General features: G+C 55.7%; 1 protein-coding gene across 1 annotated transcript in view; it reads right to left on the bottom strand.

Moving 5' to 3' along the window:
• MRC2 (mannose receptor C type 2) overlaps window positions 1-10,795 on the bottom strand; it is a 59,080-nt gene that overhangs the window by 19,141 nt on the left and 29,144 nt on the right. The window contains 8 exon segments of the mRNA XM_034640213.1: window positions 1,292-1,399; window positions 2,324-2,478; window positions 2,619-2,807; window positions 5,379-5,522; window positions 5,910-6,023; window positions 6,229-6,393; window positions 6,572-6,745; window positions 7,435-7,836. Of these exon segments, the coding sequence (XP_034496104.1) occupies window positions 1,292-1,399; window positions 2,324-2,478; window positions 2,619-2,807; window positions 5,379-5,522; window positions 5,910-6,023; window positions 6,229-6,393; window positions 6,572-6,745; window positions 7,435-7,836 (1,451 nt within the window).

Here is a 10,795-nt window from a genome sequence, read left to right as displayed (position 1 = left end):
CTTTATGCACAGACAATAATACAAGGGGGAATCTGGCCTTGAACCTGTACCACAAAGGCTACCCCTGTCTTCACCACAGGCCTGCTCCTCCTAAGAGACATCAGGTGCCTGCCGGGGCCTTCACATCTAGGAGCCCTTGAAATGGGAAGCCCTGAGGTAGATTCAAGGTTGGGAGAGAGACACAGCCCCTTGGGCAGGACCCAGAGCAAAAGAGAAGCTGCAGGGTGTCGGTGGGCTTGGCGGGGGGGGGGCGTGGAGGGGTAGGTAGGGCTGTGCTAAGATCCCAGCTCTCCCAGGATATTAACTGGAGCTGCTCAACATTGCAAACACATTTTCGGAGGCCCGGTGCCAGGGCAATTCGTCACTCGTCCTCACTCCCCACCCCCCACCAGGGCAGGACAGAGCCCCTGGGCGGTCCCTGACCACACTGGCCCTCCAGGCGCTTCAGCAGGGCCCCTGTCTGCTCTCTCTCCACCCCACTGCCGGTCATGCCTGTTGTTGTTTCAGGCCTCTCCCCCTGGGGGAGAGCTTGGAGTTCACGTGAGGTGCAGTAAGGGGGCTTACTCCAAAAGGAAACAGTGAAGAGCCAGACTGGCCGTAAGGGGCTGGCAGGAGTGTGGCCCTGGCAGATGGAGCCATCAGGAGCCAAACACCATAAAGTGTCTTTTTTGGGCAATCTCCCCATATTCCGCCACACCACTTACACCGCCCTTTGGCTGAGAGCCAGGTTGTGGGGGGCCTGGGAGGGGCTGGGTGCATCACCCACCCACACCCTCATTCATACATGCACTGCCCCACTAACCCAGTCAGTCCTGATCCCCTCCCTCCCTGTCTGGAAGCCCCTGGGGCTAGGAAGGCAAGAAAGAGGACACCAGAATGGCCTCATTCCTCCAGAGGAGACTGACAAGCACTCGCTCCACCAGATGGCATGATGTGTGCCAGCAAAGACAGAAGTGACAGAGGACTGGGGTGCACCCCAGCAGCCTCACTCCGGTGATGACTTGGGGGCCTGCCCACACCCACCTCCTGTTCTCCGCTGCCTCTGGGAAGTAGCTTCTTCATGCAGAGTGGGGGGGGGGCTCTGCTTCCTCCCAACAGCCACCACCCTACCCCAGCCCACCTCATCCAGTGTCACCCTTTCTGGAACAAAGCAGTTTGGAAAGCAGGAAGAAGGGACATGCCAAGAAAGGGAGGATGCCATGGGAGGCTGCAGGACTCCATCTGCCCCCTCCCTCTCCGGGGAGCCCCTCTGGTTGGCCCCAGCCAGGAGCAGCTCCAGAAGCACCCTCACCTTCCGGCAGCCGTGGTCCTCTTCAGCTGCCCCCTGGCTCAGCTGGCCTGCCTTCTTGCAGATGGACGGCAAGGACTGGTTGCAGGGACTATCGTTCCAACGACCTTCCTAGGGACACAGGATGAGGGAGCATCTCAGCCCCCCTTCCCCAAAGCCTTTGGTGAACTTGATTTTTAGACCTGCCCCTGTCTCCAACTTGAGCCCTGTGTGTTCTGGGCTGTCCTGTGTCTGCCGTCTCCTAGCCAGCAGTTTATCTGCCTTCAGCTCCATCCAGAGGGCAAGGGTGTTTGTGTCCCAGCCCCCAGGAGAATGCCTGGCACGTGGCAGACACTCAACAAATAATTGTTTATAAATTTTTAAATAGCATCCCTTATGCCAGATGGCTCTGTCTCCACAGTCCTGGCACTGTTTGCAGGATCTCACTGCAGAATGTCCTCTCTGTCCCTGGAGTCGGTAGTCTGCCCCTCTGACTTTGTCTTTTTAAAGGCTCTCACATCTCCTTGAACCCCTCCATCAATTCCTTCATCTACCCACACTGCATCTGAGTCAAAGCCATGGCAAATAGTCACCACCCCATCATTTTTGGAGGAGACAGGACCCTGGGCTGGGTAGGGCTGGCACAGAGCAGCCCTGCCAATGGAGCAGGTCCATAAAATGCAGCTTCCGATGCCACCTGCCAGTGGGGCAGAGCAGCTGGCAGACCAGGATGGTGCCAGGCAGCGTCCTCGGGCTGCTCCAGAATGAACCCCTTTAATCCTCCCAGTGACCCTCTGAGGTCGGCACTATTAGTGTTCCATTGACAGATGAGGAAACCGAGCACAGAGAGGCTAAGTAACTTGCCCAAGGTGACCCAGCTTGTCGGGGGCGGGAAGGATTCAAACCCTGGCAATCTCTCCACGTGGAAGGGAAGGAGTTGGTGGGGAAGTGGGGCTTCTGAGAAAATGGTGGGCTGGAATGGAGGCAGGAGCTAGCTGACAGTAGCCCTCCTTCAGCCAGGGTGACACCAGGAGGCTGGGGAGAGGGGGTTCTCACCGGCCCCCAGATGGTGACACAGTCCTCCAGGCTGTCCCGGAAGTTGTTGGGCTCAAAGGGGTGCCAGTGGGTGAAGCTCACGAGGCTCCCATCAGACCACTCAAAATTCATCTGCAGTTTCAAGTCGTTGAGGCCGATCCACAGCTCCTCCACCTCTGGGGTGCAGCAGGGGGGAGGGGAGACAGCACGCGGAGACGTCAGCCTCGGCCGCGGCGGCGGACGGAGAGATGGTCCTGTCTTGGGAGGTCCTGCCCTCTGCCCTCTGCCCCGGGAGTGCGGACAAGCCGCCCCTCACCTTGCTTGATCTGCTTGGTGATGAACTCCAGCTCGGCCATGCTGTGGATACTGAGCAGGTCGCCCCCGCCCCGCAGACACGCCTTCTTGGACTCCTGCCAGCTGCGCTTCTCAGCCTGCAGGCGATAGCAGTGGCCCTGGAAGGGCTGCCAGCTGGGCTCGCACTCCACCTTCACGTTGGCCCACACGTCTGCAGAGACCCACGAGGTGCTGTTCAGGGACCAAGCCACGCAGACTGGGGGCCTTGACCCGCTGGGTATCAGCAAGGGCAGGGCCCCGAAGTCCCCTCCTCCCCATACCTGTCTCAGATCAGCCCTGGCCACCAGATGTGAAAAAGACCAAGCCCTCCAGGGAGGCTGGAGGCCCAGAGGCAGAGCCCTGGGAGGTGGTGGCAGATTTCACCCAAGACAGGATGGGCCCTCCAGCGAGGAGCTTTCAGAAAGAGATGGGTGGGGACTCAGATGAGACCGGCCCTCGGAGCCTCAGTTTCCACCTCTGTAAATGGGCTTTCCTATTCTAGATTCAAACTTCGCTTATGTCCACCTTGCTTAATAAATGAAACCACTGTCACTACCTCAAACAGCATACATTGAGTGTGGACTTGGTACTGACCCTGGCAGTCCAGGGTGAAGGGAAGGGAAGTGGGGCCCACCAGGCCAGCGGCCCAGGCAGTCACTGCGGACTGGAAGGAATCCCCTAGCAGGCATCTCTCCTCTTGCTCCTTCCCCTACATGCTGGGCTCCATCCAGGGCTGAGAAACCCACCGGTAACAGGCTCTTCCTCACCCCCACTTCCACGCATTTCAGCTTCACTGTCTAGGACTGGGGTCCCAGAGCAGCTGTAGCAAACAAGCCCTCACTTGGGCCTTGGCAAGAGAAAACAGGACTTCACTGAACCACCCACAATGTCAGGCTCGGGCAGGATTCTGCCTGGCCGGGAGGGAAAGCATGTGCCCACTCGAAGCATCGCCCCACACTGGGATTCTGGGATCCACTCCATTCTGCGAGACGCTCCAGGGTCCAGCGTACTGTTTCTTGGAGGCCCAGCAAAGGGGAGGGCTGAGCCTGAGCCTCAGACTTGTCAATCATCGCCTCAGCCTTCCCGGGTGAGACCCAAGGCTGACGCCGCAGAGGGAACCCAAGCTCAGACCCAAGGGGCCTTCTTTGGCTGTTGGGAGGAGGGAAACTCAGGAAATGTGGATGCTTTGGGGGCACAATGGTGCCTGCCTTTAGAATGACACGCCTTGTGTGATGAGACCCAGAAGGCAGAACCCCTCCAAGAAACCGCTCAGAGCGGGATGGAAGAGACGACCCACAGCCACACACACACCTGCGGGTCCAGGAGGCCCCACAGGACACCTCCCCCAACCTTGCCCACACTGGGGACATCTGGGGACAGAGGACTTGGTGAGGGGCCAGGCCCGAAGGGGGCCACAGATAGGCTAGGCCTGCCCGAAGGGGGACTCTCCTTCCTTCACATAGCAGCTTCTGAGAAGACCTAGAACTGGCCCCGGCCACTGGCTCCCTCATAGAGCTGGGGTGTCCTAGCTGCGGGGCACCAATGTTTTAAGCCTTTGCTCCTGACCCCTTAGGAGAGGAGGAGAGAAAGCGGTGGCCGGTGACGGCCCTGATTCACTCTTTGCCAATACTTTAATGGTCTCTCTCTTTAAGCTCTTTACTTTCCGTGAGTCTGTGGATTTTTTCTGGATCTGATGTATTTTCCTTGTAAAAAAAAAAAAAATGCCCTCTTCACCATCCCCGTGGCTACTGGACGACCGGAGTAGCCCTCCCAACCGACACGGATACACATCCTCGGCCCCCAAGGGCACGCTCCTTTGGGCCAGGCCAGGTCTCCAGCCTTACAACAACCCTGCAAGGGGTCGGAATTTATTTGCGATTTGCACTCAGAGACCGAAAGCTGCACACCAGGGAGGGGCGCAGTCCCCAAAGCAGGGCTGTGCCCATTGCCCCAACCTCCTCCACAGGCCCTCTGTGAATCACAAATAGCAGCCAGACACTCCCTGGCTTAAAATCCTGCAGAGGCTCCCCACAGCCTACGTGGCCCCACCCAAACTGGACCCAGCAGCCAAGACCCTTCGGGGACTGGCTGAGACCTGCACTCCTCGGCTGCACCTGCACACGCATGGCCTGAGGACCTTACGAAGTGCAGGTGGGGGGGGGGCTGAGATTCTGCACGTATAACCAGCTCCCAGGGCGTGCTATGCTGCCCCTTCAAAAACCGCACTTTAAGTGATTAGAGTCTATACTCCAAACAGACCACAATGCTCACCAAATTAAAAGCTGCTGTATACTTCCATGCCTCTACACCTTTGCACATGTGGTTCCCGCTGCCAGGAATGCCCTTCCCTCACACCTCTTCACCGCTTTTAAGATTTACAGTCAACTTGAAAGGCCCAAATCAAATGTCACTTCCACGAAATCCTTCTTAACTCCCAGGAGCTTAAGCAGTTTCTTCTCTAGGCATTTCTTCCCCTCTAACATTTATTACACATATTTTTATAATGGCACAGGACTCGGGCTATTCTAATTGTGCATTGAGATGTCTGTCGCCCTCCAGGAGAGTGTGACTGCCACAAGGACAGTGCGAACTGCCAGCATTTAACACGGTTCTCGAAAAACGTTCTCGGGAAGAATTAATGGAGCGTCCACCTCGTCCCTCAGCGGATCAGAGTCCCCTGGTGCCGCGGCCCTCCCCGCCCCAGGCCCGCCCCGCCCCGCACCCGGCCCGCAGCTCCACTCACCCGGAGGCGGGCGCTCGGCCGTGGCGTTCGGCTTCTTCTTGCACACGTAGGGCAGCGCGATGCTGCAGTCGCGGTTCTGCCAGCCGCCCGAGGACTCCGTGCGGATCACCCCGCAGTTCTCCTCGCTGGGGTTGTCCGGCTGATCTGTGGGGAGGGCAGGGCGCCAGCACCCCAGGAGAGAGAAACTCACACCCCGGCCCCTGGGCGCTAGGCGGCGACGGGGGGGCGGGGGTCCCTCGCTGCCTCTCCTCCCTGCCCCGGGCCACATGGTCCCGAACCCTCCACCCAGCCCTGGTACTGGCCCCCACCGCCACCCTGGCCAGGCCTGAAATCCAGCGCGCTCCCCGAGCCCTGCACCCCGAGGGGAGGGCATCAGGTTCTAGTAGGGCCCAGTCCAGGAGTGGGGGGTGGGGAGCTGCCCCACCGCCTAGCGCCCCCACACCGCCTGGAGCAGGGTACCAGGAGAGGAATAAAGAGGCCAAAGGCCTTTGCAGTCCCAGGCCGCCCTGCACCCTGAACCCCACGCCTCACCGCTCTCCCAGTTGAGGTACTTCAGGGGCGAGTTGTCGGACCACTGCCAGCCTCCACTGGTGTCCAGGTCATTAAGGCCAATCCACAGTGTGGAGCTGTAGCCAGTGAGGAGCCCTGAACGCAGGACAGGCGCGGTGAGAAGGGGATCGCCCCACCCTCCGCCCTCTCACTCTGTGCCCCCCACCAATGTCCTCGCTGCCCCACCAGCAGAAATGCTTGGGGCGCTCCACAGATGGGGAGCGGGTCTCAGGTTCCTGCCCCCCATGCCTTCCCCCAGCCCCCAGGCCCAGCCCTCCCCTCCCCCGCCTTGCCACCTCACCGTTGATGTAGGTCTGCTCATGGATCTCAGTGATGCTCAGCAAGTCTGCCCCCTGCTGCTCGCAGCTAGCCCAGGCCTCCCTCCAGGACAGCGTGGACTGGAAGTTAAACTGGTAGCAGCTGTCAGTCAGCTGGTCCTTGTCCCAGAAGGTCTCACAGTCATTACCTGCCACCACGACAGCAGTCCCTCAAGGAGTGCAGAGACCCCCACACCTGCTGCTCCGCTAGGAGGAGGGGTGTCTTATCACCCCAGTCTGGAACATTCTTCCTCCCACCCCGAGGCCGCTGAAGGTCAGCCTCCCTCTGGGAGCCGCCCTGGCCCACCCCGTCCACCCGGCTCTCACTCTTGATCGGGCAGAAGCCCCAGCGCTCGTCCTTGCCGTAGTCCTGGGTGGTGGCGCACCACAGGTGCCCGTCCTCTCGGCCCGTGCTGGTGCAGCTGTGGAACCACTGGTTGTCATACTTGAAGGGGATGGTGCATGGCTTCCCGTGGGAGTTCCCCTGGATGGTGTAGACCTCTGCAGGAAGGGAGCCGGTCCCTTGGCGTCTGGACCCCAGAGGCTGCCCGCCTCCCTCAGACCTCAGGGAAAATCCTCTATCCCAGGGAGCCGGGGATGGGGCCCTGATGCAAAGTGGCGCTTAAGGCTTTAAGGCTCCCTCTGCCACTGGGTCAGCGCAAGAGCCTGGAGAGGTCCTGCTATTCATCCCATAGGGCTGGGAAGGGGTTCCCCATGATGCCTGTCCAAAATCTGGCTTCCCCTCCCCCCAAGTTCCATCTCAGAACTCAGGATGTCTTACAGGAAAAGGACCCCCAGGACGGAGCTGTCCACCACAAAAGGCCCCGCACCTGGGTGACTGTGGTCCCTGGTCACCCCTGTGAAATGGGGATCAAGACACCTATGGGAGTTACTCTAGGGTCTACCCTGGAGCGTGGGCCTGGAAGGGAATTTTCATTTAATTTTATGTTATACGCTTTTATACTGTTTGAGGTCTTTAGAAGCATGTAGTCATTTTGTAATTTCTTAAAAATAAATGCTTTGAAGTTCATTTTCTTAATTATTCCCAAATGCTTCCCATTGTAATTAAAGATAGGGCTGCCAAAGGTCTGCAGAGGCCAAAGGCCCTGTCACTTCTGCGTCTGTCACTCTGTGGCTCCAGTCCTCCTGACACCGGGGACCCCGGCCCTTCCCGGCAAGCAGCTTCTCACCATAGTAGGGCCGCGCACACAGATCCTCATCGCTGCCATAGATGCGCCACTGGCCGCTGCGGGTCTGGTCGCCACGCTCGGGGCCGCCAGCCTTGGACGTGTTGCTGGTGCGACCCCCCAGGAGCTGGGACAGCTGGTCACCCAGTGTTCGACAGTGCCAGCGAAGATTCAGCGCCTCCCGGTCACATTCGTACATGCCCAGGGAGGCCGTGGTGTTGGTGCCCGGCCATCCGGTGCCCAGGCACTGCATGGTGCCCAGGCTGAAGAGCCGGTTTCGGGAGACCCACTTCCAGCGCTGGGCAGGAAGACTGGCATTGCAGGCTGGGGAGACTCTGACCTGCCCACCCTGGGCCTCCAGGCAGCCCTGCAGTCCATGGCTGAAGATGAGGAAGACGTTGGGTTCTGGAAGGGAAGGCAGGACATGAAGCCATCACAGGGGCTCTCTGGGCTGGCTCTTGACGGCCAGGGCCAACTTCAGACGCTGCCGCTGAACCTGGCACTGGGTTGAGGCCCTCTCTTATAGGGCAAATCACTCAGTCCTCACCCCCAACACTTTGAGGTGGGGGTGAGAGGCAGTGCCCCCCTCCTGTGCCCAGAGGAGGCAGAGCTTGCATGGCCAGCCTCTGCTCCAGCCCCACACTCAACCTAGAGGCAGGACTCAGCCCTCTGTCCCACCTTCAAAAGCAAACCCAGCTCCATATGGCAGGCTGGGTACTGTATGTTTTTCCAAAGATCTTACGAGGAGCAGTGGAGGCATTGACATCTCAGGGCACATTGCCACTTTATCCCAAACTCCATGACACAGCGTGGTTTTCCCGCCAAAGTTTCTCTCTGGTCTGCCATAATTTGTCTTGTTCATCCCCTGTGCCCCTCAGCTTCACTGGATCCTCCCTTTCCTGACTTCTAGAATCTTCCCAACACCACCCACCCCACCCCACATCCAATCGTTCATGCTGCCCATAACCATTTCACACCTTACTTTGTAAGCAGCATTTAGCTCTATATAGGGCACCCCCCAATCCTGCATCGGGTCACCCATCACCTCACTGTGCAGACACTCCAGGGACATCAGGGCAATCCAACCTGTGCCCAAGCACGCTGACTTTACAGATTAAGAAATTGAGACTTAAATGTGTGGAAAGTAGACAGTGGTTGCCTGGGGCTAGGCTGGGGGTGATGGGAATGGGAAGTGACTGCTAAGGGGTACAGGGTCTCTTTTGGGGTGATGAAAATGTTCTAAAGTTAGATTGATGTGATAGCTGCCAAATTCTGCGAATACAGTAAAACCCAATTAATTGTATGTTTTAAATGGATGAGTACTTTGATATGTGAGCCGTTATCTCAGTAAAGCTGAGAGAGAGAGAGGGAGGGAGGAAGGGAAGGAAGGGGTGAAGAAAGAAAGGGAGGGAGGGAGGGAGGGATAAAAAAGAGAAACATGGTTAGTTTAGAGAAGTGACCTGCTCAGTGTCACGCAGCCAGGAAGCAAACCTAGGCCTGACACCCACGTTTCACCACCTTCTACTTGTTCCCAGGCTGCCGCTGAAACACACAACATTCACATACAGCACAGCCCTGTCCCCAAGGAACTTTTGCATCTGTTAGCCACTAGCCTTTCAGGATAATTTCCATGGCTTGAAGCCATGAATCTGACTGCTAGGGCTCAAACCCCAGCTTGTGACAGGCAAGTTGCGTTAACCTCTCTGACTCAGTCTCCTCTTCAGACTATTGTGAAGGTTAAATGAGAGACTACATGTCAAGTGTTTGGAGCAGGGTCTGGCACACGGTAAGAGCACTGTAAGTAACTCTTCTTGCCATTATGATGACTACTCTTACATGGTACACGCAGAGCAATTGACTAAGGGTAGTGAAATGATTTGACCAGTCATGAGGCTGGTCAGAGATGGAGCTGAAATTTGGTCCTGGTCTTCTAAGTCCAAACCCCAAGCTCTTTCTGTTCCAATATGACTTTATCATCCGTTTTTAAGCCATTCTCCATGGCCACCCAGGATGATTTTTTAAAGATGTAAATAAGTTCCAAAAAATTTATAAATGTACATATATATATATTTAAAGATTTTATTTATTTATTTGAGAAAGAGAGAAAAAGAGAGAGCGAGAGCACACAACGAGCAGGGGGAAAGGCAGAGAGAGGGAGAAGCAGACTCCCCACTGAGTGGGGAACCCGATGCGGGACTCGATCCCAGGATCCCAGGACCATGACCTGAGCCAAAGGCAGCCACCTAATACACTGAGACACCCAGGCTCCCTGAAGTTCCAAAAAAAATTTTTGAATGATATTGGAGTGTTGAAGGTCATAGAGGAAACAATGATGAACTCAGTGACATAATAATATTTTTTATGGCAAAAAAAACAAAACAAAACACCACGAGCAAAGCCAGAATTCCAATGACAATATAACTTATTGGTGGCAAATAGCTTATTCCCTAATATAAGTCTCCCTTAAGTCTCCCTCCTGCTTAAAGTCCTTCAAAGGCAATTCATCACTCTTCAAACAAAATTCGAACTTTTACAGATCCTACATGGTCTGGTCCTGCCTACCAGTCTGATCCTGGATCACACTATTTCCCCTTGCTCAAGTCACATTGCCCTCCTTGCCCTTCTTTGAACAAGTGTGGTACTTCCTTCTTTTCTTCTTCTTTTTTTTTTTTTTTAAGATTTTATTTTTTTTTAAGTAATCTCTACACCCAACGTAGGGCTCCAACTCACAACCCTGAACACAAGAGTCACACGCTCCACGCTCCACCGACTGAGCCAGCAGGCGCCCCAGGCTTGGTACTGTCTTGCCTCAAGGCCCTTGCACGGTTTCCTCTGCCTGGTATTTCACTTTTCAAAAAAGTCACACCTTTATTTTTTTTTAAGATTTATTAATTTAATTATTTGAGAGAGAGAGAGAGTGCATGAGTGAGTGCTCAAGCAGGGAGAGGGGCAGAGGGAGGAGAGAATCCTCAAGCAGACTCCCCACTGAGTGTGAAGCCCAACATGGGGCTCTGTCCTAGGACCCTTAGATCATGACCTGAGCCAAAAATCAAGAGCTGAATGCTTAATGGACTGAGCAACCCAGGCGCCCCAAAAGTCCCATCTTTAAAGAGGCCCTTCTGACCTGATCTAAAGTAGCCACCTAGTTACTCTCTATCATATTGCTTGATTGTAGTTCTCTTCACAGTATTTATTATTATCTGATGTTTTTTTCAACATCTGGGTATTCTGTGAGTCTTTGTCTGATTATTTTTTTCTCTTGATTATGGGTCACTTTTTCCAGCTGCCTGCATGTCTAGTAATTTTTGTTGCATACTGGACATTGTGGATAATGTTATAAAGAGTCTGGATTTTTTTTTTATTG

Source organism: Ailuropoda melanoleuca, chromosome 13 (assembly GCF_002007445.2).
Source record: "Ailuropoda melanoleuca isolate Jingjing chromosome 13, ASM200744v2, whole genome shotgun sequence".
NCBI classification, from domain to species: Eukaryota; Metazoa; Chordata; class Mammalia; order Carnivora; family Ursidae; genus Ailuropoda; species Ailuropoda melanoleuca.
The sequence above is the reverse complement of the archived record's forward strand: the minus strand, read 5'-3'. Positions and strand labels throughout refer to the sequence as shown.